At 42.2% G+C, this 27,487-nt stretch overlaps 1 protein-coding gene across 2 annotated transcripts; it reads left to right on the forward strand.

Moving 5' to 3' along the window:
* The first annotated feature begins 6,647 nt into the window (after nucleotides 1–6,647).
* thnsl2 (threonine synthase-like 2) lies at nucleotides 6,648–25,658 on the forward strand. Of its 2 annotated transcripts, none has more exons than XM_047051958.1 (9): nucleotides 6,648–6,724; nucleotides 11,881–12,122; nucleotides 12,334–12,528; nucleotides 12,752–12,904; nucleotides 13,218–13,457; nucleotides 13,771–13,919; nucleotides 14,136–14,261; nucleotides 24,085–24,239; nucleotides 24,387–25,658. In XM_047051958.1, the coding sequence occupies exons 2-9, from the start codon at nucleotides 11,900–11,902 to the stop codon at nucleotides 24,610–24,612; spliced, it is 1,467 nt and encodes a 488-aa protein (XP_046907914.1). In that variant the 5' UTR covers nucleotides 6,648–6,724; nucleotides 11,881–11,899; the 3' UTR covers nucleotides 24,613–25,658. The 2 variants fall into 2 exon arrangements, with proteins under 2 accessions (XP_046907914.1, XP_046907913.1); XM_047051957.1 differs by lacking the exon at nucleotides 6,648–6,724 and adding an exon at nucleotides 6,807–7,161.
* Nucleotides 25,659–27,487: the final 1,829 nt, after the last annotated feature.

Here is a 27,487-nt window from a genome sequence, read left to right on the forward strand (position 1 = left end):
TCTTGCGCTATGCGGGCTTGCATTTTGTCACCAAACACAGAGAAAAATTTGCAAATTTATCCTCGAAGAAAAACAGCAGATTGTCCAAGAATTAAAAGGCGGACTTCAATTGCAGCATAATAGGCCCTATGTTCACAAATCTACAACAAAAATACCATGTTTTTACATCGTTACTGTGGTTACATCGTAGTTACAACTAGCCCTTCGACGGCAACCATAATGCTGATGTGGCCCTCGGTGAAAATGAGTTTGACACCCCTGCGATATAGACAAGGCTCTGGTTTTGTGAATTCATTTCTCCACCACCAAGTGTATAATCCAATGTGAAAAATGATAAACAAAAAGGCTGATATAAATGGAAACAAAAAGATCCATACAAACTATGTACTGTCAAAACTACAATGTACTACTCTAGGTCACTAAACTGTGGCAGTCAGTGCACAGACAACAAACTCACGTTTCTGAATTCGCTAGAGTAGAGCATAAACTAGCTCACAATAAACTTTCTCTCCAAGAAGTTCTCATCACAGACGTCTTTCAAAAAGACGACCTTAGAAAAAACGCCTTTCTGTCGAAGTCGGAAATGGTGTCGTTTGGAAATGATGTCGTAGCGGACCAATCACGGCCAAGGGGTATCCGTCGGGTACAGCACGGCATGACGGATCGACAGGAATTTCAACGGTGCACGGGAGAGGTCTCCGACGGCCCCGCAGACGAAGGAAAGGGCGTTTCAGGGCATTCCAACTATGCGTAAGCCCTTCCCATGTGTCCGTAATCGTGAAGTACGGAGTAGCATATAACGGCCTTTAGCGTTAAGAGCTTCTTAACGAATCTGGGTAACCCGGCCATTTGCAACTAGGGGACTACTTTGAGAGGGAGGTAAAACCTAATGCAAACCAGGACAAAAACGGTGTAATTTCAATTGTAATAGGAACATACAACTCAGGGAGATTTCCCGGACGATTTTGGAACCCCTTGTGATTTGTTTAAACTGGCAATCTGAGTGAGACTAGTCGCTCACTGGCAGTGTACACAAGTTTGTCTTCACTCCATTCTACAACAGAAACGTCAGGGAGGACTGCCTGATACGAGCCTGCTGAAGATAGCCAGCATCTCGGATTTCTTTAACCAAGTCTGTTTCATTCATCATTTGCCTGAGAAAGCGTCCGGGAGAAGTTCGTCTTTCGCAACCCGCATGCGCAGTTGAGCCAGCTTGACAGTTGTGTGACGTCGGGTGAAAGTTGGTCAGGCCAATTAGGTCCAAGCTCCTTCACTCATTTGGACAGAGGGTCTGGGATCTCTCGATTGACAAACGTTAACTTCCTTGAAGGTGGGTCCTCTGTTGAAGTTTAAAACTATTGGATCTGCCCAGACCCACTCTGATTTGCCGTAACCAATCGCGAGCGTTCGCCTTAGCCAACTCCTTCACCACTACTGTAACGGAGCTAGCTGCCGTAGTTGGAAAATCAAGCTTTTCCCGAACCCCGTGGGGAGGAGGGCCACAACATCATGGCCACCAACAAAACTCAGCAAGGAATGTTCTTGGCTTTAACCTATATTCGGCAGCGTTGCCACAACCGCAGAATAGTTACGCTCGCATCTTTCTCCGCCGCCATTACTGAACTACTCAAACAAGTACACGACATTAACGTCATCGTTCTCAGCCACGCCCTCTGTTCGCTGATTGGACCTACAAAAAATGTGTTTCCGGAAACTGACTTCAGAGCCGAGCTCCCGGACCTAGTACAGAAGCAAAATCCAAATTGAGCGGCAGTACGTAGGAGGGCAGAGCCAGGATACCGTGAAGTCGGACATTCCAGCTTCTCGTGGTTTGCTGCATTGATGTCAGTCATGGCCGATCAAGCGCTGTTTGCTTACTTTACTTTATTTATCATTTAACTTGGTCTTTCCGTTAGTGAAGAAGCTGACTAAAACCTTTTCTTCAACACATTTTTTATTCAATTAAACTTTTTTGAGCATTGGCGAAACTGAAGGTGTCCGAATATTACAAAACACGCGTCAAAGTTGTCGTGTGTGAGTCTGGCCAATCATGAAATAGCTGTGTCGTCACTTGAACCCGTGCAGTTGCTCTTGAGAAAATGCGCTCAGCTACACAGCCGGCAGTTCTCGAATCGATCTCTTGGTACTTTGATGGCAACGTCAAGTGACGTATCCTCGGCGCCGCATGAAGTTGGGTCATGTCGAACGCACCTAATGGGAGTCTATGGAAGTGTCGCAACTCTATTTTTCTATGGCTCTACGGAAATACGTAGCCTATCAGCTAACTTAGAACGTAGATTTTTTTCTTCCACATTTTATTGCAGATTCAATATTCTATTAGCTATATAATATTGACTTTACTCATTAGACATGTTTTTCTTTCTTTTAAAGTCTTATTCAATTAAGTTTCAGGTTGGAATGTGATGCAGTGGTGGGGCGGCGCCCTAGCGCCCTCTATGAGCCGGCCGCTGCTGGGTAAAGGAGTATGCAATTGTCTTTGATGCAGAACAAGAACAAGTCTTTGATCTGATTCCTTCTGGAATAAAAATGCTGATGGGTGGCATTCATTTCCCATGGCCACTGACTCACAGTATGGATTTATGTGATACTGCTGTGGGGAATTTAAGCTTTTCTGCGGTGCACCGGACTAAAAATAAAACAATTAAAATCTGAAGCAGAAGGGATTTTATTCGCCATGAATGTTTGCACAAACAAGGAATTTACTTTGGCAGGGAGATGCATACATTAAACATATAGGAATATTGGAACTTAAATATGTGGACTAACTATACAAAAGGAGCAAAGTCTAGCTAATACTAAGGGGGGTCTAGCTAATACTAAGGGGAATAAAAAATAATATAAAATATAAGTAGCCCTAATTAACAATCTAACCTAAAATACAGATAGTGCAAACAATACAATAGTGCAAATTGCAATGTGCAGGGTGTCATTGTGCAGATTGTGATTTAAAGTCAGTGTGAGTCCTTGGCCTTGTTAAAGAGGCCAACAGCGGATGGGAAGAAACTGTTCTTGTCGCGTGAGGTTTTGGTCTTGATGGACCGCAGCCTTCTGCTGAAGGGGAGTAGCTGGAACAGGGAGTGTCCAGGGTGGGAGGGGTCGGCCACAATCTTCCTCGCTCGCCTCAGGGACCTCGAGGTGTGCAGATCCTCGAGGGAAGGCAGATTGCAGCCGATCACCTTCTCAGCAGTGCGGATGATACGCTGCAGTCTGCTCTTGTCCTTGGCGGTGGCAGCAGCGTACCAGATGGTGATAGAAGAAGTGAGGATGGACTTAATGATGGCTGTGTAGAAGTGCACCATCATTGTCTTTGGCAGGTTGTATTTCTTCAGCTGCCGTAGGAAGTACATCCTCTGTTGTGCTTTTTTAGTGAGGGAGCAGATGCTCAGTTCCCACTTGAGGTCCTGGGAGAGGATGGTGCCCAGGAAGCGGAAGGACTCCACAGTGTTGACTGGGGAGTCACTCAGGGTGATGGGGGTGAGTGGGGCTGTGTTCTTCTTGAAGTCCACAAACACGATCCTGGCGTAGGATGCTGGGGAGTCCAGATGCTGTAGGGTGAAGTGGAGGACCATGTTAACGGCATCATCCACCGACCTGTTGGCTCTGTAGGCGAACTGCAGTGGGTCCAGGAAGGGGTCTGTGATGGATTTGAGGTGTGCCAGCACAAGGCGCTCAGAAGACTTCATTACCACAGAGGTCAGGGCGACGGGTCTGTTGTCATTAAGTCCTGTTGGCCTTGGCTTTTTGGGCACAGGGATGATGGTGGAGGACTTGACAGGCTGGCACATGGCATGTCTCCAGGGAGGTGTTTAAGATGTTTGTAAACACAGGAGACAGCTGGTCAGTGCAGTGCTTGAGGGTGGCAGGAGAGACAGAGTCCGGCCCAGCTGCTTTGCGGGGGTTCTGCCTCTTGAACAGTCTGTTAACTTCACCCTCCTGAATGGAGAGAGTCGTCACTGTAGAGGGGGGGAGGGGGGAGGCATCCTGAATGGGAAGGGGTAGTTCAGGACTGTCCAATTGTCTTTCAAATCTGCAGTAGAACTTGTTCAGGTCGTTGGCCAGGCGGGAGTCGTTGGTGGAGTGGGGGGCTCTGGGCTTGTAGTTGGTGATTTGCCTAAGCCCCCTCCAGACAGAAGCAGAGTCGTTAGCAGAGAACTGACGCTTCAGTTTCTCAGAGTACAGTCGTTTAGCCTCTCTCACTGCCTTGCTAAACCTGTTCTTCGACTCCTTGAATCTGTCTCTATCCCCACTCCTAAAAGCTTCCTCCTTCTCTGACCTCAACCTTCTCAGCTCTGCTGAGAGCCAGGGCTTGTCGTTGTTGAAACTCACCCTGGTGCGTGTTGGTATACAGCAGTCCTCACAGAAGCTTATGTATGATGTCACAGCCTCAGTGACTTCATCCAGACTATTGGTAGCAGTTGTGAACATATCCCAGTCAGTACAGTCCAAGCACGCCTGCAGATCCTCCATAGCCCCACTGGTCCACTGTTTTGATGTCCTCACAACAGGTTTACAGAGCTTTAATTTCTGCCTGTGTGCAGGAATCAGATGGACCATGGTATGGTCAGAGTGGCCCAGTGCTGCACGAGGGACGGTGTGGTAGGCTCTACTGGCTGTAGTGTAGCAGTGATTCAGAGTGTTCTCTTCTCTGGTTGGGCATTTGATGAATTGTCTGTATTTAGGGAGTTCGTGGCTGAGATTACCTTTGTTAAAGTCGCTGAGTACAATAACAAGGGAATCCGCATTTGCTCGCTCCACACTCAGAATCTGGTCGGCGAGCGTGCGTTGGGCCTCTTTAACCTGTGGGCCCGGCGCCATGTAAACTCCGACCAAAATGAGCGACGCGAATTCTCGTGGCGAGTAAAAAGGTTTACAGATTATAAAAAAGGATTCCAGATCCGGAGAACAATGTTGCAGAATCACTGTCACATCTACACACCAGCCACTGTTGATGTAGAAACAAATACCACCGCCTTTGGTTTTGCCAGAGTGCAGTGTCCTGATCAGCTCTCATGAGTTGAAAGCCTGCCAGATGTAAGGCGGTGTCCGGGATCAAATCGCACAGCCATGTCTCCGTGAAGCACAAAACCGAAGATGAAAGAAAGTCTCTGTTTTTCACCATCAGTAGCTGAAGTTCGTCCATTTTATTGCACAGTGAACATACGTCGGAGAGGAAAAAACTTGGAAGCACTGTTCGGATTCCACGTCTGCCTAAACAAACTAGCGCTCCCGCTCGCTTTCCCCTTCTACGGCGTTTCACTGCATGAGCAAAGCCTAGCGCGGCACTGGCTAGAATTCCAACTAAATCTGCCGCTGGAAGCAGAAAAGTGGGAAATAAGTCCACAGGAGTTGTGGTCCTTATGTTCAGAAGTACTTCTCTTGTTAGAGAACCCCAGAAATATTGGCAGAACACTGAATTAACAGACAAAACGAGACGAAACAGAGCGCACCTAGAAACCACGGCAGAAGTCGGGTTCGACATGACCCGACTTCATGCGGCGCTGCAGCCGGCTGACTTGAAACAGTGAATTCTGGTTAGACTTTTTGTCCGACTTGAGACAGCGCCGAGGACACGTCACTGTGACATCGCCATCAAAGTACCGTGAGATTGATTCGAGAACTGCCGGCTGTGTAGCCGAGCGCATTTTCTCAAGAGCAACTGCCCGGGTTCAAGTGACGACACAGCTATTTCATGATTGGCCAGACTCACACACGACAACTTTGACGCGTGTTTTGTAATATTCGGACACCTTCAGTTTCGCCAATGCTCAAATCCGGACCAAACTGTTGAATTGAATAAAAAATGTATGGAAGAAAGGGTTTTACTCCGCCTCATCACTAACGGAAAGACTACTTTTAATTATAAAAAGAGTAAAGTAAGCAAACAGCACTTAATCGGCCATGACTGACGTCAACTCAGCAAACCACGAGAAGCTGAAATGTCCGACTTCACAGAGCCGTTTTCAACTCCTCCCCGAGCCACTCTCGCCGGTCGTTTCATGCAGCCGCAGTCCATGTCGAACGCACCTATTGTTACTATGATATAATCGCAAATTGGAACAATTTTATAGAGAATGTCCCTTGGAAAAATGTTTGGTCTTTGCCTTTCAAATAAATGCTTACTAATAAAGTGAGAGAAGTTACGTTTAAATTAGTTCACAGATTCTACCCATCAAAGTGTGTGCTTAAGCAGTATAGACCAGATATTGAATCGGAATGCTCTTCCTGTTAAAGGTCAGATGAAGATATTTCCCATTTATTTTGGAAATGTTCCTACCCAGAAAAATTCCGGTCAGATGTCCTTGAATTTATCCAAACCAATTTTTTTTACGGATTTCTCATTTGGTTTTAAGGATGTTTTCTTTGGTGTGGTCGAGCTTAAGACAGACAAGGATGGAAAATATTTCATTATTATTCTTTTATTCCTACTCGCTAAATAGCACATGCATAAATGAAAGTTCAGGGGTTCTAAACCGTTCTTTCCTGTGTTTGAGAGTGAAGTCAATGAATATTTGGACTCCATAAGATATTCACAGAACTGTAAAGCTCTGAAGCTGGCTGCAGTTGCCTCCTTGAAGCTGAGAATGCCATTGGCTGCTTCAAGTCAGTCGGGCTGCAGGCGACGCCGGCGCTGCATGAAGTCGAACGTACCTAATGTCAACTCTGTGACATCACGTTACTGAATGAAATTGGAATTCTTCTAACTGTAAGTGATGCTATGATTTGGACTGCTTGCTAATTAGCCTTGCTGGACGTTGCAGCCTCCCTGGGATACGATTTGTTCATGCATTATTTTGTAGTTGTTTGTATATGTACTTGTACTCTTCATTCGGCTACATTCGGTCATTTCCTGATTTTATATCCGGTGGTGTCGCAACTCTCTATGGCTCTGGTTTGTTCTATTTTCCCCAACAGACTTCGCTATAGGACAGAACAAGAACTGTAACTATCACGTGGTTATGTTTTACCTCTGACCCCTTTCATTCAATATTATGTCCAAATTTATGAACGCAAGGGTCACGTATTCGCTTTCAAAACTAAATTGTGACGCTGTTGAAACGAAAGATTGAGTAGCTTCCAGCCAGTCTCATTGAATGAAGGTCCAGAGACATGTTTTTCAACATATACGGTAAAGCATTTGCTGTAAGTACCACCTATGTAGCTATGCAGAAGCTAACGTAGGCTACAAATAATATTTAGAAAGTTTTGTGTGTGGCTGCCTGGCTGGTTTGGCCCTTCGGGAACCACTGGTTCTCTTGCTCACTTGTCCATTCGGACAACGCAGACAGCTACTTCTTGATTTATTGTCAGTCAGCATGTTGTAGCAGACGGCTAAAATGTTCACACATATTTTTAACCTAAACCTTGACTAATCTTAAACTTTATAAGCGTTCCATGTTTGTCACAAAGTGTAACTAAACCCTAAGTTTTTATGAAAATTTAAGGCAGGGTAGACTATGTTGTTGAGAAACACTTTTGATCATATATGCCTAAATAAACTTAACATCTTGATAGCAACCAATACAGGTTTCAAGGTAATATGAAATCAATCAGACATCTGTGGGCGTCGCAAAACTATAATAAACACAACCAATCATTAAGCCGGGCCTGGACAAATGATTGGACAGGCTACTTGTCTGTCTACCTACCTATACTTACCTGCGCGCACTCTGCCCCTCCAGAGGATGATAGTTCAGTCAAGACACTCATGTGATTAATTTCATATAGGCCTACATGAAAATAGGTTTGACTTTGGCCGGTTGGATTTACTGTAATAATAATAAGACTTTATTTACATAGCACATGTCATTCAAGAATCGCAGCTCAATGTGCTTTAAAATCAATAAAAACAATAATACAATTGATAAAATAAATACAAATAAAAACAAATTTGAAAATAAAAATGTAACTGAAAAAATACAAGCCGCAGTCTTTGCGGGAATCAAAACACATAAGCCGCAGTCTTTGCGGTATTTCGAATCCGTCTTAGACTAGAGCTGCCTTTGCAGTTTTCAAAACACACCCAGACTAGCTGCAATCTATCTGCGGTCTCTTGAATCCACCTCTCGAATACTCTCGAATCCGTCTTAGACTCGAGCTGCCTTTGCAGTTTTCAAATCGTATAACAACCCAGACTAGCCGCAATCTATCTGCGGTCTCTTGAATCCGTCGTAGACTCGAGCTGCCTTTGCAGTTTTCAAAGCGTATAACAACCCAGACGAGCCGCAATCTATCGGGACCGGGTGAAAACTACCCATACCATTTTTTGTAATGTTTTTATGAATATAAAACCTCAAACAGACACCACAGTATCTTAACAATGTCTGGTATACTTCCACAGCCTTTACTTTTTCATGAAGTTTCAAATAGGGCTGGGCGGTATGACGGTATATACCGAGCAACGGTAGAAATGTGTCTACCGGGAGAGATGTGGCTATATCGTTTCAACTGCGGTATACTTTTCAGTGTTTCCCACACAGACTAATTTGTGGCGATGCGCCACAGAATCAACACCGGCCGCCACATATTGCGTTTCGTAAACATTTTTGTGTGTGGGTTATTGGCTTCTAACACTATTTAGGTTAAACATGCAGCAAATTCTTTCAGCTGCATTTCCTTTCCCTGCTCTCCCTCCGTCTCTCTGTCACTTACGCGTCTTTCTCACATATATAGTCACAACGTCAGGACACGTTAGCAACGATGCATACATTTGCCGTCCTAGTAAGACGGACAGCTATATCAGCGAGCATTCAGCATTAGCTTAAGATCTAGGAAAGTTCAGGATACTTTTCGCTAGGTACCTACGAACATGTCTAAATCGAAGGTTCCCCTTCGTTCTTTTGGTGAGAAGTCTCAGGAGCTAGCTACTTACCCGGCGTCATGGAGCCGACCAGTTAAATAGTTATTTAGCACTAGCGTTGCTACTTGCATATGCAGAAATTATTTGTTTGTGGTTGATTTTGTGAAGGTGTGAATAATTTTGGATGAATATTTAATAAAATAAAGTTCTGTGTAACAAATTATTAACGAAGGAATTATTTTTAACCCCCCCCCCCCCCCCGTTTGTCTGAGGGCATTACGGATCCGTATTGCGCTGTGAGTACTAGGTCACCACGCGGATGGCATGACTGCGCATCAGCCAATCGGAACGCTCGTACTAGTAACTTTGAGTCTTGTTTTGTCTCATGTGAGGCAGTTGTTTTTGTTTGTAATAAATAATCAAGTGTGATGAAGTACGGTATGGTTATATAGTACCATTTCTTAATTAAATTGACTATATTTACTATATCAATTATTATACCGTGATATATACCGTAACCGTGATATAAAATTACTCGTACCGTGATAGGAGATTTTGGCCATATCGCCCACCCCTAGTTTCAAATAATATGATAGAAAATCACTAATCTTTGAAAATAGCTTAATCCTCATCCTAACTTTTTTTCAAAATTGTGTAAAAAAATCTTACATATACACCAGATTATTCTAATAAAGTATGTCCTCCTTCCATAACCTTTCAAAAAAAAAAACTGCTACTACAAGTTGAAATAGGCACCAATTAATATTTACTTTGTATCATGTCAAATATGATTAAAACCAAGGTGACGAGGCTACAATGACAAGCGTATAGCCTAAACAAAATATGCCTTACCAGTTCGTAGTATGTTTTTATATTTAATATAACATTGAACATGCTATTTTATTAAGTCCATTACTTTTTCTCCTGTAATATTAACAGACAGTGGGGTTAAATGTTCAATGTATGGACTGGCTATGCATTCAAATGTATGCATTGACTCGGCAGTAATTGTCTCCCATGCCAATTGTATGCGCTGCTACAGCCATGTTGCTTTTTTTCCGGAATAGGCTATGTGCTCAGATTGACCATAAACATAAAATTAAACTTATATCTGAAGTGTGGTGTAGGACAACGTTTTTGTTGTTGCCGGGTGCCCTGGTAGATCCTAGTATAGGAACTCCATTGATGTTGGCTTTTAATAGTTTAAAGTAGAAAAAAACACACTCTCAAGCTTGCTTGTTGCTTCTTTTGACCAGTTTATTAGGATGACAGACGCGTTTCGGCCTAAGCCATCGTCAATGTGGCTTTTAATAGTTCTCATGCCCTCGCTTAACTCCAGAGTTGAGGTCCTCTGAGTTGACTTAACAAATTCAAATTCTTTTCTGGAACCAAAAAGTTGGAGTTTCCCATTTTAGAGAAACTCAACTGAGAGTTCAGGGTTAGGCTCAGAGTTTGTCAAACCCGCTACCTGGAATACCCCCCAGCAATTGAATAACTTCATACAAAAGCAATAAGTGCTTTTGATGTTTCCAGTTCAGTTTTCCTTACTCAGTGAGAAAAATCCAGTCTGTCTTCGGCTTGAACAAGTGCATTGAAGTCTGGTTGAATTTCTGAGGTATTTATGCGAAGGACAGCTGACAGGTGATTATCAAGGTCTGCAGCTTAACTAGCAAACCATCAGCGGGCTGTGAAATACATTTTGGGCTAATGTACAATGAATGTGTTTTAAAAGAAGTTTACAGTTGGTTAAGAAGCTTGATACAATGACTGTTGATTCAACTCCATTTGGTAGAGATGCCATTTGCAGTTTTATGACACCTAACTAGGAGACGTGAAGTCTGGGTGACCTGGGAGAGTTCTCGTCACGGGGGGAAAAGACAGTTGGTCTGAAGACAATGTGGATTCAACTGTATTGTTCTAAGGAGTTAACCAATAACAGAAGAGATTTGGTATAACTGCAGGTCTGTAGGATGGACCAATTACTTTTGATCTATAAAATGGTCTGTTGAAAATTTTTCTTGGGGGTTCAGGGCCATCAGCTGGGTAGTGCTGGTGGGCTGGATTCTCCCTGTTCCATTCTAGAATGCTAGATGGAGCTGTATGGAATTGTCTTTGTATTATTGTCTTATGTTTGTGTGTCGATTATGTCATGTTGGGAACGTTATGTTTAGGTCATATGTCAAATAAACATTAACTCTGTACTTCACCCGACTTCAGCTTGAACGTTTTAATTCTCTAAAAAATTGCCACGACAGGCCGCGCCCACTCTTCAGATTACTAGACCGATTCCCTCCTGCTCAGCCATCTGACTCACTCAATTTGGATATTTACTGTGGACAACTATTCACCTGTCACACATTTCACCCTGCTTTTAGGCTGGAGATGTTCATCCGTGACAACAACATTGAGGAGGATCTTAAATGCAACAACTTAAAAATGAAGAGCTGCAGCAGCAAAAGGGAAAGAGTAGAGAAGCATCGACAAACAGGAATTCATGGACTCTTTCAGTTTGACCCTCCTTGCAGGGGAGGACAAGTTCCTAAATGTGGCCTTGCAGGAGCGTTATTGGATCCAATTGCAAAATACAATGGAGAAAGCCACTATGGGGCTAAATAGATTCTTTCTTTTGCTGCTGCAGCTCTTCATCTCGAAGTTGTTGCATTTAAGAACCTCCTGACTGAAAAGATCTTCGATACATGACCTAGAATAGCTCGCATTTTAAAGCAGCGGACTAACGATATGTGTTTTTTCTCTAGTGCGGAGACCGGTTAGTCTAACCAGTTGGGCGAAAAAACACCGGCTGTCAGGCAGCGCGTTCATGTGTTTTGCAGGAGTGACTTTGAAGGGAGGGGGTGGGATATTATGGTTTGAATAGTTCGAAATTGAAGCAAAAATAGCTGGCTTTGCCCAACTTGCCTAAACAATCGTTAAATCAACCTTCCAAATATTACCAACGTGTTTTTTTAAGGTGAGAAAGGTCGCAAGTATAGACAGGAGGAAGGACATCTGCATTTTGTTACTAAAGTATAGTAAATACGCCTGTGCTTTTTTGCACAATACAGATTTTTTACAGGCACTAGGATGCGGTACTGCAGCACACGGGGCGGGGTCCATGGGTGGGACTTTCGGGAAGTACTGCTTTCCGGGTACGCCCCCGATGGAGGGATGTTTATGCCTGAGAACCTTACCACCTTGACCCCTGAAACCTTAAGGTCATGGGCTGCCCTGTCCTACCCCCAGCTAGTGGTTGAGGTCTGCTCCTTGTTCATCCCTGCAGAGTTAGTTCCCCGCCCAGATCTGGAGGGTGAGTGTTGCAGTGTTTTATTGGATTGTCAGGTTCAATAATAGCATCCTCTATTATATTTTGGTTTCATCAAATGATTACCCCAAAAAGTAATTCTGTCATCATATTTTAATGATGCTGTCATACCGTTTCTCTAATCTCTCCATCATACTTGGTCCCCACTTACTTTTTTTCTCTCTGCTCTTGTCTGTTCTCACTCTGCTTTTCACAGCCCTGGTCTGTGCAGCCCTATCAGGGTTTTCAGTGCCAGGGGCCGTCAGATTGGCTAGGCTGAAGGATGGTCTGGCAGTGCTGGAGCTTTTCCATGGGGAGACCCTGGCATTCAAGGACCTGGCCATAACCTGCACAGTGCGCTTCCTTGATTACTTTCTGCACAAAGAGAGCCGGCGCGCCATCATTCTTGTGGGTGAGAAGAAGCTTTGGCCAAGTGTAACAGGTTCATTATTATAGACAGAGCTTTTATAAATTGGTAACTTTATATTTATTGTTGTCATTGATCTACCACTCTGTAACATAACTATCATTTTACCAGGTTTTTATTAATTTTTAAATAAATTGTATTTTTTATGTATTTCAAATCATTTTACCTGCACACATCGACCCACTTATCTCACTTCTTCTGCCTTCAGGCACATCTGGGGACACCGGTGGCTCAGCTATCCAGAGTGTAAGAGGTCTGGGGGTGGTGGATGTGGTGGTGGTGTACCCCCGGGGCCGCATCACCCCTGTACAGGAAAAACAGATGACTACCTGCCTGGAGGATAACGTCCATGTGTTTGCAGGTTGGAGAGTGAGAAATTAGGCGGAGAAAAAGTTTAGCAAAGTCTAATGCAGTGCTTGTTCCATTGTGGTTTTCTCCATATTCGTAGCCGACAAATGTTGATGTTAACATTCAACATATGTAGCAAAAGGGGCATGTAGAGGACGGTCTGTAAGAATATTTCTCAGTAGTTCGGTGCAGATTAATGGAAACAATTGAGGTGAGGCTACTATGGTCTTTTGATATGCACTTCCTGAGTACAGTCAACCCCTGCAATTGTCCTGGTACAGTTGACGCTGCACAATGCCACCTTCAACCTTCCTTTCCTCTCATAGCAGATGGGAGCTCGGATGAAATAGATATTCCCCTGCGTCATCTGTTTGCTGACCAGGAGCTGGTGAAGAGCCACAGCCTGATGAGTCTCAACTCGGTCAACTGGTCACGGATCATGATCCAGCTGGCACACTTCATATACGCCTACCTAAAGATGAGCGGACTGGAACAGACAGTGACCGGGGCACCCTTGCCTGTCCTAGAAGTAGTAGTGCCCACCGGAGGAGCAGGAAATATTGCTGGTGAGAAGCACTGAAAAATATATAAGTATTTGTGATCAGAGACTGTAACTGAGATATTCCCTTGGAAACCCCTAATTGGTATGCTGCCACCGCGACCTGAACCCGGATAAGCATATGATGATAAATGGATAGATGGACGGACAGACTGTAACTGGCATTTGAATGGTGTTGGAGGAAATGTTCACTGTTTTCAGATGTGGGACTGTATTCATAGGAAAATGGATGTCTATTTTTCTCTATTGTTATACATGTTGTCATTGTACACATGCCATGTGTTTCCCATAGTCATCCCTTCCTTCTTGCCCCATCTCAGCTGGCACCATTGTAAAACTGATGGGGGTACCGTTGCGCCTTGTTGCTATGGTGAACTCAAACAACATAGTGCACAGGACAGTGAAGAGTGGGGACTTCTCCATGGCATCCAACATCACAAGGACCTTGGCCCCAGCCATAGACATTCAGGTGTGTGTGTACATTTACATGAGCACATAAACTACCATGTCTACAGTGGTTTGCATTGTGATAGATTACGTTTCTTTATTTTATATCTTGCATTCTCTTAGGCTAAGTCTCTGTCTGCAGTGTTGGGAAACCCTGAAAAATCAAGCATTTCATTGCCAATAATGCTGTAATGTGCACATAAACATGAACTTGGACACTACTGATTTCCCACCTCAGGACCCATACAACATGGAGCGTGTGTTTTGGCTGCTGTCTGGGTGGGATGGAGCCCTGGTGAAAGCCATGATGGAGGAGTTCCAACAATCCCACAGACACACTCTGCCTGAGGGTCTCCACAAGCAGGTCTGTAGCACGCACCCCCACAAATCACTTGTAAACAACCTGCACTCTTAATATCTCTTCTATGTGGCTTAGAATCATAAGGATGTCAAGCATACTATACCAGGGCTCTACGCTAACCTTTTTCCCAAGGAGTAAATCCTAAATGAAAAAATGTAGGCACACAAACAAATTTAGGAGCACAGTGAAAAGACTAGGTTTCAATTCATTACATACATATTTATACTATGTGTGTGAGTGTGTATGTGTGTAGTAAGGGACCAGTGTTGGGTAGTAATGCGTTACTCAGTAATGAGGGATGTGAAATGATTAAACATTTTAATTAAATTAATCACAGGTTTCTGTGGATTAATCATGATTAATCACATATTACCGATTTTCTCTGTATATTTTTGTGAGAATAAAAAGATTTATAACAAAAGACGGATATATACATTTAACTTTTTTTTTTTTATTCATAAAAAAAAAAAAAAAACAATGGTGCTGCAACTCAGCAGTTCTGTAGCAGTTCTCTTTGCTATTATGAAACATTAATATAATTTTCATCCTAAACATAATTCGGGCTTCTTGTATGGTTGAAGAAAACATTTTTATTTTCTTTTTAAATCAAACTAAAATTTCTCTTTTTGTCAAACCATTAACCACACTATGACACAATCTAATGCCTCTAAAGGCCCTCTTAGCTAGTCTTTCTTTAGCCAGTTGGTGAAGCAAACTAATATGTTCACATTCTCTGACAGTAAAGCTGACCGCTTCTTTTGCACAATGTGTCCTGCGACTGAGAACATTCTTTTACACAGAACCGTGGATGCAGGAGTGGCTAGATATTTGCGAGCTTGCAGTGAGGCCAACTGATCATGGGCTCCTGAATGAGATGACCACAACTCTAAGGGGCAGTCCTCCATACCAATGCTGGGCTCTGCTCTGTACCTGTGTAGGGCTCTGTTACCCCCTTTCCACCAAAGTGAACCGGGAGCTAGTTCGGACCTGGTGCTAGAGCCAGTTCGGAGCTGGTTCAAGAACGGAGCTTACTAAGAACCGGTTTGCTTTTCCACGGGCGAGAGCCACCACAGAGCCACGTCATTATGTCACTGTATACGTCTCATATTTCCCAGCAACGCTAGTGCGGTAGCGCCAAACACAACATCAACAATGGCGGACGTTTCGTTGCTGTTGTTGCTCATGGTTATGCGAACCTACATCGGCATCCAAACACGGCGCATCCAACGTGTTTGTTCAACTCGCCATTTGTATAGAAAGAGATTACAATCGAGAATAATAAAAGTCGGAGCAAATTTTTTTTTGTTGGTCACGGTAACCCCGCCCCAAGCGGTTTATTGGTTCGTAAACTAGACCAGCTCCGAAGTGGTGCTCGTTGCGAACCACGTACGAACCACTTTTTTCCGGTTCCCAGTCTGTCAAAAGAGGAAGAACTGGTTCGCGATTAGGCACCGGCTCCGAACCGGCACCCAAAATGCGTTGGTGGAAAAGGGGCATGTGAGGCTGCTGCACCGCTTCATCTGATTCAGAATCTGAGCCCATTACTAGAAGGCTAATTTTCTTCTTGGGTGCCATATTCAGCAGCTTGTGGAGCCCTCCTGGCCCTGGATGACTGTACCTGCAGCAATCTTTCAAGTGTGGTCCAACACCTCTGGTCTGTCACTCTTGGGTAGGCTCTTCAGGTCATTCAAATATGGATCCAGCGCTGTTGCAATCTCGAGCCATTCATTGTTGGTATTTTCTTTAGGGGAGGCTAGGTCTGTCTGGAATGCCAGCTTAAATTTCACCACATATGCAGGGTCATCTTCAGTGACTTCTACATCATGACGCAGGTGTTAGAGAGCAGTCAGCACCACAGAGCAGGAGACATAGGCCTCCCCACCCAGAATTTCAGTTACATACCTTCAGTGGAAACACACACAGGGAGAGACACAGAGGAAGATGGAGGAGGTGAGAGAGAATTAAGTTAGTAGTTAAAAATATATAATTTGAATTTAATCAGTTCAACTTAATGTTAGCCTAATAGTCACATTATCATGGATTGCTTACTTGCAGGGCTCTAAAAGAGACCCCAGTCTCTGCAGTTTGTCCCATTCCTGTTGTGTCAGCATCACTAGTTTGTGGTTCTGCTGGTCCAGGGCTGCTGTCACCGCATCCTTATTGCGGATCAGACACTTAACCATGTCCAGCATTGAGTTCCAGCGTGTTGGGACGTCTTGGATCAGTGGCTGCTGCACCTGCATGCGGTTCTCTTGCTCTGCGTTGAGCTCCGACGTGTTTGCCCTTACGGAAAGAAAATATATTTACCAATATATGATTTGAAATAAATTTTTATATATTGTAATATATTATTTTCCATTACATTGACCAATATATTATACATGGAAATACATGGGATAATATATTGATGATAAATATATTACTAATATATTATAAACTATAATATATATTCATGTAATATATTGCAATATATTGCAGAATACAGCAATGATTGCCGTTTTCCATATATTGCAATGTATGGAATATGAATATATAATATATGTGGTAATATATCCCAAAATATATTATGTATTCATAAATAACCACCATAATGTATGCCGCTTTATACGGGAAAATGTATGGGTAATATATGTAAAGATAGTGTCACATGTATGCTTCATATATGGTAGAATATATTTTAAATATATGTAAAATGATATAGAAAGATATATTGTACAATGCATGTGTACATATGTGAGAACATGCCCATACAATGTACAGACATATATGGTGATATTTACATATCGAACCGGCAACCTTCTGATTAATAACCTGATTCCCTAATCGCTCAGCCATCTAGAAAGTATTCTAATTAGGTTGTCAACGGCAGTATTTCAAATGGAATCCCGATTCAAACAGTACCACCTGCTAACTGAAAATGTGCCCCCAAAAACGTAAATACCGTAAGATTGACATTTATTTAGGGGGAAATGGCTAATTCAAAAGACGTTTGCTGGAAGCGATCATTGTCAGTATATATTTCAAATATTTTTCCATATAATTTTACCTATATTTAAAATATATTCCACAATATATTGAACACATATCTGTACATATGTTTCATGTCTATCTTTCCATATAATTAGGATTCCCCCGTCAGGAATAGGCTTTAAGGTGACTTCCCCTGAAGTACCCTGCAAAGTTTCACCTTAATATGTGAAAATATGACTGAATTGGAGCTGTTTTGTACGGAGCCCCTAAAGGGACATGGAAAAAAAAAATATATATAAAAAAAAAAAAAAAAATCTGAAACTTTCTGGTGCGCACGAGAAACTTTCTGGTGCTCACGAGAAACGTTCTCGTTACCACGCTTAAGTATCTGGTGGATACCGCATGCACAGAAGCGTGCATTAGATCTGCTGTTACATGCGTGGAAATGACTTTTAAGGACGTTTGCTTGCGAGTCGCCACCACTATATTATCTAGAAAGACATTCAAAACGAATTTTGAAGTTGTGTTGTCTGTTTTGGAACAAGGGATACACCCGTCTTGAGCAGGGGTCTCATTTATAAACGTGGCGGTCTCAACATCACATGGTCCACTATGGTTGCAGGAGATGCCCTGACTGCATGGAATACAGGATAACATCATACATCCTACCTTTAGATAACTGCAGAACACTAAATATGTGTATAACTAAATATATGTATTTAATAATGTGCATATATCATCATGTCAAAAACTGGAAATACAGTTATAAGCCCCGGCGCAATCGCAACACTTTACGTCCTCGTTATCATTTCAAACTTTAATACTGTTCATAATAAACGCTTTTGTTTTCAAATTGTATCTCGACTCGGGGTATCGCTGGCACAGTTGATGGCAGCAGCAATATGCTGCAACTCGCACAGTTTATATTGGTGATCCAACGGCCACCAAATAATGTGGTTTTCGAGCCTCCACCTCGCCTACAAGTAACAGTGTCTGAGAAGATACTTTCTCGTGCGCACCAGAAAGTATCTCGTGAGCACCAGAAACTTTCGGAATTTTTTTTTTTTTTTCATTTTTTTTTTTTTTTATGTCCCTTTAGGGGCTCCGTAGATTTGAGCTTGGACCAAATGTGACTATGATTGCCATAGGAAAAACGTCTAATTTTATTATTGAGTAACTGAACACTGCAAAATCTAGATCTTGGAATGGCTCAATTGGATGAGAGGTTGTGCTGGTAAACGAAGGGTTCCATGTTCAACTCCATACATAGGCATTTTTGTTGTTGTTGACAAAACAGTTTCTAGTTTTCTGGGTAATCCCGGTGTAACTATCTATTATGTCAATTTAACAATATTTTGCCATTTTGAAGGAGGAATTCGCCATTGCTGCTTGCAGCTATATTTATTTTTACATATAATTCAAATATATTCTACCATATATTAAACATACATGTGACACTATATCTTACATATATTACCAATACATTTTCCCATATAAATCGGAATACATTATGGTGGTATTTATAGATATAAAATTGCATATATTTTGGGATATATAAACGCATATATTATATATTCATGTTGAATATGTTGCAATGTATTGTACAATATAAATATTAAATCCCATATATGGACATATATTGCCTAATATATCACATTATATTTTCCAATATACTGCAATATATTTTTCTTCCGTAAGGGTGTTTGAAGTGGCTGACAATTTTGCAACACTTGACAAAGCATTCACAAATCCGCTGTCAGCGAGGCTAACGGTGATGCTTCTCTGCAAGATTTGAGGGATTAGTCTAGCCGTGGCTATCATATTGCGTGCACTGTCTGTCCCTATAATGGTCGTTTTGTCTTCAATTGCCCAGTTACTTGCAACTGTTTGGAACTGTTCTGCACATGCCTCTGCAAAGTGGCGCCCTCTGTTTTCATGCACGTTAGTGTAAACAACTTTAACTTCCATTTGTCGGTGATTCGATGCAGTGGCGGTCCTAGCACATTTGGTGCCCCGGCAGAGTACGCGGAACGAGTGGCACGAGCACAACCGCAAACACACAAATTGCGGATAAAGCCGCCCCTCTCTGCGGAAAATTCCGGCCCTAACTTCGTGGCGTCCCGGGCGGCTGCCAGGTCGGCCCATGCCTAAAACAGCCCCTGATTCGATATGCAGTTACACCCAGGTAGTTATCGTTACTCACAGAGGTCCAGTGATCCCCTGTCAGCGCCACATGTTTCGTATCAGCGAAGTCATTTAAAAAAAAATTCGTTTCAGCTTCATACACCTCGTGTATTTTTTTCAATATTGTGCGTCTTTGCGGTGCTTTGATGCTCGAGTTCCCTGTTGCCACTCACAAAACTTTGGTGTACTCCTCGTCTTCAACAATATTAATCTGCCTACAGCTTTTTGCAATCCATTTGGCAACTGTGCGAGTCAACTTGTCACAGGCAGACTTGTGAGGGGCCTACGCTGTTCAGTGAGGGTGGTTTGGCGCATTCCACTTGAACTCCACTCGCCGACCAACGCATGCTTTGTGTTGAGATGGTACTTTAGGATGGCATTGATAACGTCTTCCCGCAGAGTGTGCATATCACTTTTGTTTTATTGAATGTTCCATCCTTGATTTTTTGGAACACGAACGTCCCATCCATAAGGTCTTCAGGTTCGTCAGAATTATCCATGTAGTTTTTTGGGGGGATGGCAGCTGCCGTCTGACTGCATTAGAGCGGCGACTAGTAATTAATCAGGTAATTTAATCATAACTTATTAACGCACTATTTTTCACAGCTCTATCAGTAATACATTACTGTAATATTATTACTTTCCCCAGTAACGAGTAGTGTAAGGCAGAACAATTTCCAAAACAGTAATTATATTACAGTTATTAATCCAAGTAACGTTGCGTTACTGCGTTTCAAATTATTTTTTTTTGTCTAAGGTAGGCCATCTTATGATCACGTTTACGCACAGGAGGTCAGGTCGGGCAGGTCACGTCGGATACTAACCAAAAAGCGAAACAAAGGATGGAGGATGTGGGAAGAGAAGAGAGGCATACTTTCCACAGCTGGAAGTATTCTCATTATTTTGAGTTTGTCAAAGATGCAGAGAACATTGTTGTCCATTGTAAACTTTTTGCGAGTAGCAAAACACTTTCAACCGTGAAAAATACAACATCTAACTTATTGAAGCATCTGATATGGCAGCACTGCAATGTCTGATTTGTCTCTGAGGTTTGAGAAGCTTATGCTAATGAGATATAATCATTGTTTCACTTCTGAACAGGACTAAGGCTGAACGATTAATTGCATTCGCGATAATATCGTGATGTGACAAAACAAGATTTTGTAATCGCAAAGGCTGCAATTTTACTTTGGTGCACGTTACACTTTACCTTGACCTGTACGATGGCCTCAGGCTCGACAGAACCTGACACTACAGACACTTTGCCAATTATGCTTTTAAAAAAGATGCTGTGCAGTGTCAAGTATCAAAATGTTTCAAAGTAACTCCATATTCATGTACGAAATTACTCAAGCAGTAGCGTTCATCGCGAAAGATATGATGCCCCTCGGTGATACACATACAGTAGGATCACTATGGCTGTCAGTGCCATTATGTTTTTGTTAGGCTACTGACTGGACCAGAAATGTTCAGACAGTATTTCTTTTTCTTTTAAGATTTAACCTTTAGATGCGTGACTTCTAAATATTTCCTACTGTCCACACAGTGAAAGTTTTTTTTCTCTCCAAAACGGTAGCTAGTTAGTTAAGAAAGTGCAACCCACATGTTATAAGCCTACGTATAGCTCTGATTTACCAAAATATTTTTGAAGATGTACAGGCGGTATGTTTTCCTTTATTTTTCGGAACTTTGTGTGTTATGTAGCTGACTGGAGATCAGTAGTATATATCTATATTTATTAATAATAAATCATATAATAATCGCATATTAAATCGCAATTTCAATATTAGTCAAAATAATCGCAGTTAGCTTATTTTCCAAAATAGTTCAGCCCTAATTAGGACCTTGCTTAAAGGAGACATGACATGAAAACTTATGTTAGGTTAATGTTAGGTTATTTAACATTAATATGAGTTCCCCTAGCCTGCCTTTGGTCCCCCAGTGGCTAGAATTTTCGATAAGTGTAAACCAAGCCCTGCGTGTTCTTCTCCGCCTTTGACAAAATGAAGGCTCAAACGCTCTGTTTGAAAATCTCCTCCAAGTGACGTAGATACGAGAAAGGTTACCTCCCCTCTCTCTGCTTTGCCCGCTCAGATCATCTGGCCATGAGAAACTGAGCTGCCACCGTGCAAGGGCGAGTGCGATATCGGTTTTTCCTGGAGAGACATCATGGCGAGCAAACAAACGAAGCATAACAGTTGCTCATTGCTTGGATGTGCAAATCAAAACAAAAGTATTTTTTTAGTTCCTTCATCCAAGCTTCTGCACAACCAGTATCTAAATTTGATTTTCGCTGGAATTGTGCCGACACAACATTGCGCCAAACATTTCAGCCTCTACTGTTTCCTCAACTTGAGCCAATACAAAACTGGCCTTGCTGAAATAAAATTCTGGATCATTACTAACTCTCCTTGGTCAAGCTACAAACCTTGGACAAGTAAGCTAACTAACGCTATATCATTTTGTTGCTTTACTGTATATGGTTACCTAGCTTGCTACCCTTAGAATGTGGCTGTAACAGCTGAGTTACTGTTGCTTATGTAAAGATCGATGGCATCAAGTAGGCTATGTGTGTGAATACAAACGCTGTAACGCCAGTGTTGTGCACTTCTTTGTTATTTGGATAACCGTTATGCTGTTGGTGTTATGGCACGGGCGATATCCGCCTTTCTCCTCATTGAAATTATTTATGAGTGTGCACCTCTGCAAACCAGGGTGATCAGATGAGAATGGGCAAATTCAAGGCATATTACAGCAACGGGGCTACGAGCTAGCTGAGTTACTGTCGCTAATTTAAAGGTAGATGGCATCAAGCGTGTGTGTGAATACAAACGCTGTAACGCCAGTGTTGTACACTTCTTTGTTATTTGGATAACCGTTCTGCTGTTGGTGTTATGGCGCGCGATATCCGCCTTTCTCTTCATTGAAATGACTATGAGTGTGCACCTCTGCAAACCAGGGTGATCAGATGAGAATGACTCAATTTGAGGCATCTTACAGCAACGGGGGCTACGAGCCATTGCGATACATCCGTTGTAAACATTAGCGCATGTTGCCGCCCCTCTCTTCCTCATTAGCATTTAAAGCTACAGACACCAAAACAGCGCGTTCTGAGGAAAGCTCATTGTGGGACTACTCGTAGTGGCTATAATTCTGCACCATGGCTGAATTTCGGGAAAGAGACTTCAGATACAGTATTAGGGGACCACTAAGGCCTATATAAAAGCATCCAAAAACAGCATTTCATGTCTCCTTTAATGTCAGTGCAGAGAAACATGTAAATTCCACACTGTGCCCCAAATTCATTTTGTTTTTGCTCATAATGTGACTTAGATCTGTTTTTTTTTCACAACAGTGTGATCAACAGAAATCACATAATTTTTTATATGTGAACATATACTGTATCCCATCAGGTTTGAGAGGCTACAATGTTTGCAGTTATGGAGTTTGGCTAATTGTTGACCTTACATCCTGTAAGGTTAATTATTGTTCCAATTAAGTGGATCCAGTTCTAAAAGGAGCTGGCACAGGTACAGGTTGTATGTAACTTTTTGGGAAGGAGGGGGTAGCAAAAGTAATATTGTAATGTAACGAGTAATGTAACCAATTACTTTTGATACCAAGTCATAAGAAATACAAAAATAAAAAGGAATTGTATTACTTTTTAAAGGAGGATTATGTTAAGGAGGATAATGTATTACATTTCCTGAGTAACTGAGCCCAACACTGTAAGGGACACATCTCTGGAATATGGAAAGATTAGACGCTAACCAATTGGATGCATTGATGGTCCAAACGTCTTCAGGAGTTCAAAACGACAAATTCTGTCATCCTAAAACATCCAAATGCGTCGTCTTAATGCAAAATTACAGGTTTTGGCATATGCCTTGGTGGAACAGCACATAACCGACTACCAAAATAAGACATTGACCCATGCCTACTTTAGAATTTTGTTTGGCATAAATATGGGTGTAAAATACATACATGCTTTATGTAACAAACATTACATTGGACTCATTGTTATTCTGTGCAGTCAGACATGACTGCACAGAATAATGATGATTTGTAAGTTTGTTACATGTGGTTTGTTTACTATGCAATTCAGTGGCGGAGTGAGCCCCATCATGGCTCAAACCTAGTCAACTTTGCAATGGTTAGCTGGCTAGCTCTGACTAAAGCACCAGCTACAGTTTACACTTACCTACAGTTTGGCATTTAACGTTAACTATTATCATATCAACAGATAGCCTGCTCTGTTTCATAAGTTGTGAAATATATTTCAAATACAAATTTTCCAATGTATAATACAAAAACAACAGTGACCACACGGGTGCGTAGACTGTGCGCGCCAAAAATAACAAACTAAAGTTTTTTTTAACCTAACAGATTTTGTGCTTTTGAGAAAAAAGCCACCCCCCGCTTGTGACCTGTAGTTTTTAAACATGGGGTGAATATATTACAGTAGTTTGTAATCATTAGTCACACACTGTGCTCGTACAAAAAATCCAGCTCGTATATATCTCTTTTTAGGGGAAAATGTGAGTGAATACTTGCACCGTAGAGGCCTGTATACTGTGGTCTGTTGGATAAACTTCTTGCACTATTAGTTGTTCATTTTTGTTTTAAGTAGTGTATCTTACACTCTCTCCCCCTCCCTTCACTCTGTCTCCAGTTGTCCCAGGTGATCTCAGCAGGTACAGTGGGGGATGATGGTATAGTGGAGACCATGAGGCGGTGTTGGGAGGAGAACCAGTATGTGCTGTGTCCTCACACAGCTGTGGCTGTGTGGCATCACTACCACTGTCCACCCAGCCCTGGAGTCAACAGGTGAGACACACATGAAAGCACCCACACACATTCCTGCACAAATGTGTTTACACACTATTCATCTCTACTGTATTTGTTCACAATATGACTCTTTATAACTACAACTCCTTAAGAGCTTTCTTTCACCCCTCTGTTCTCTCTGCCCAGGTGCTGCATAGCAACAGCATCTCCTGTTAAGTTCCAGGCAGCGGTACAGGAGGCGGGTCTGACCCTTGACCTCCCAGAGGCTGTGACGGCTCTAGACAAGATGGCCACTCGCTTCCAAGACCTGGAGAGGGGACAGGACTGGAAAACAGATTGGGAGAACAGGCTGAGGGAGAGAATCCAGTCAATTGGCTCAGTTAGGCAACAGAAGGTGTCTTATTACAACTGAAATTAAAACATAGTCTCAAAATCACTTATAATCACTCAAGCAAGTGAATGCGTTCTGAACTAATGGGTGTAAAAAAGACTTAAAAGCTGCAATAGGTAACATAAAATAAATTAAAATATGAGAAATAGTACCCCCAATTTTTGTCTGAAATTCTGTGCTTTCCTCCAGGTTGAGTGAATGACAGTGGCTTCTCAAAATAATTAAACTAGGCCTTCCTCGCTGAAGGCGTTTGGCTGAAACACAGAATTAATGGAATGTAATAAGTTGGAAAGTAGCAGGCTGCAAACATTTTATTGACTTTTCACAAGCACTAAGCTGTCTGTGCACATGGCACATGGTCTGTCTTGTTTTAGGTCTTTGTCATATTAGACACATAGATTGGTACATATTGGACCTCTATCTAATAAGTCTAAGGAAAGGTGAAAGGTTAAATTAACATCCACAATGCAGAGGGTGCGCTTGTCCACTACAGCGACGCGCTACGAGCGACGCAATGCTTTCATGTGAATCGCTTGTGTGGTGCATTGTGGGTAGCGACGCTACGCGATCCAAGTTGCGATATTCTCAACTTTATGGTGGTGTCTGAAACCGCTCCATGTCCACTATATAGTGCACTATTTAGGGTGTCAGCCATTTTGTAGAGGTGTCCGAATTCATTCACTCATTTATTCATTCAATCTCTTTCCCTACATTTGTTCACTTATCCTTACCCACATGCAATCTGATTTCGAGGGTACATCCTATCAGAGAATGTCTTATAAGGGAAGAACTACCACTCTCGGGAAACTTATGGCTTCTGAACTGGTTGCAGTTCCACTCGAGGTTCCATATGAGGGCGCTCATGGGTCAGTGCAGAATGAATGGAGATCTAAGGAGCCATACCCCCTCAAAATCCCCTTTTCTCAGGAGATAATTTATTGTCTAGTAATTTGAATGTTGCATTCGAAAGGGGAGGTGTTAACACATACGTCATACGTTATGCGTGATGTTCAGTATAAATCCAATTTCGCAAATAAAGACTTTCTCTTATTCCGGTCTACCATTAACCGATGTGAGTTGTGTGAATCATTTCCTCCGTAAACGACATAAGTTTATCCCTACATTAGCCTAGTGAGAATGGCTGCGCCAACAGGTTATGGGCCCAGGCCACGAGTTGTAGGAAGTAGGTGGTGTAGATTGTGCCTTGACGGAGATGAGAAAAAGTACGAAATTTGGGAGACAACGTTTTTGGGACACATGCGCCTGCCTGCTGGGTCCGACGGTGAGGACAACGACATAGAGAACGACAGAAAGAAAAATGAAGAGGTATATGCAGAAATGATACAGTTCTTGGACGATAAAAGCTACCGACAATGGAAAAAAGCTCTCCAGATACTGAGAGACTATTACGCAGGTAAAGGCAAACCAAGAATTATTAGCCTGTACACAGAGTTAACGTCTTTGCAAAAGAGTACAGATGAAAGCGTCACAGACTATATCATTAGGGCAGAAGCAACGGTTACATCACTTCGAAATGCTGAATAGCTACTGAGTGATGGACTTTTGATTTTGAAAGGTTTACCGGAATCACGCAAACCGTTCGTTATTCACGTTACACAAGCAGACGAGTTTTGCCGAATTTAAGACCAAATTGAGAAGTTTTGAGGACACAGAAAAATATCGTGCTAGCTCGGAAGACAACGTGATGAGGGCGAGTGCTACTAGCCTGGCTGCCAGCCCAACTTCTCCCCGCCCCCAAAAAAATTTGGTCGGGAAGTTGGGTCTGGAGGGTCTCGTATTGGGGACCAACTACAGAAAACCAGAATCTGGGCGAACCAATTAAATTGCCGGGCAGGCTTTATAGGATGATGGACAGATGATCAACAGTAACGTAATCACCCACGTCACAAAAGAGCGTTTAAGTTGAATTTGTTTTGAACAAACATGGCTACCGCTGGAGATCTGGAATGTTATGATTCTGCCATCGAGTCTGTTTTATAAGACATCGACAGCGCATTAATTTTGAAAGAGGAACAGAGAGACGCAATCAAGGCATTTGTCAAAGGAAAATATGTTTTTGCTGTCCTTCCTAGTTCCTACGGGATTCGGTAAAAGTTTAATTTATCAGCTGGCCCCGATGGAGTTGTAATCCTAAACGGAGAACTTGTTCGTATATGCATTGCCCTTTATTGTTTCGCTCAAAAAGGTTGACCGTGTGAACAAGTACTCTCCCTACCCTTAAATTAATTTTACAACACCGGCAAAACTCTTTTGTATTCATTCTTCAAGCATACTTCAAGTCTGCTTGTAGTTTAGTTCTGTTGACAACAACTATGCGGTGCTTAACATACGTCACATACTCTGTTGCTCTGGGGTGCGTTTCCCGATAACGATGGATCGTAGCTGTTACGAGGGTTCTCTACGATGAAAATAACGATCCATCGTTATTTCTTACGTGCGTTTCCCGAACATGCTCGTAAGGAGAACCATCGTACGTATCTCTTAAGTTGCACTTAACAAGACGCTGTCCATTTTACTGAAATGTGATTCTTCTGACGCAACTTCAAGACTTTAAAATTAAAACGTTAACCAAAATATTTGACGAATTACAACAAAAAATTAACAAAGTTAACAAAAAAATATTTTCTCTAGCTACAGAAAACTTTACATTTATTATAGGCTACTTATTTGAGTACTTTTCAATGTGATGCTACATGAAGGTAAAGACAATAAGGTGAACGTGCAAACTATGCTGCATCTGAGTTTTACACCGGTGTTAGGACCTTGTAATCAGCGACACAGGATGCTAAATACCAATAGTAGGTCTTGGAAATTAAGTGGGCTCGTCTCCAAATTGAGGTGAGGAAGCTTTTGTTTGAAGAGATGAAGTTCACAA

The sequence above is a fragment of the Hypomesus transpacificus genome, unplaced genomic scaffold (assembly GCF_021917145.1).
Source record: "Hypomesus transpacificus isolate Combined female unplaced genomic scaffold, fHypTra1 scaffold_187, whole genome shotgun sequence".
In the NCBI taxonomy this organism is placed as follows: Eukaryota; Metazoa; Chordata; class Actinopteri; order Osmeriformes; family Osmeridae; genus Hypomesus; species Hypomesus transpacificus.

Bases quoted from the DNA above. Each gene is read 5' to 3' on its own strand.
- thnsl2 (XM_047051958.1), top strand. From the start codon at position 11,900: ATGCGGTACTGCAGCACACGGGGCGGGGTCCATGGGTGGGACTTTCGG. The intron at 14,262-24,084 runs GTCTGTAGCACG...CTCTGTCTCCAG, and splicing joins CTGAGGGTCTCCACAAGCAG to TTGTCCCAGGTGATCTCAGC. The intron at 24,240-24,386 runs GTGAGACACACA...CTCTCTGCCCAG, and splicing joins CCCAGCCCTGGAGTCAACAG to GTGCTGCATAGCAACAGCAT.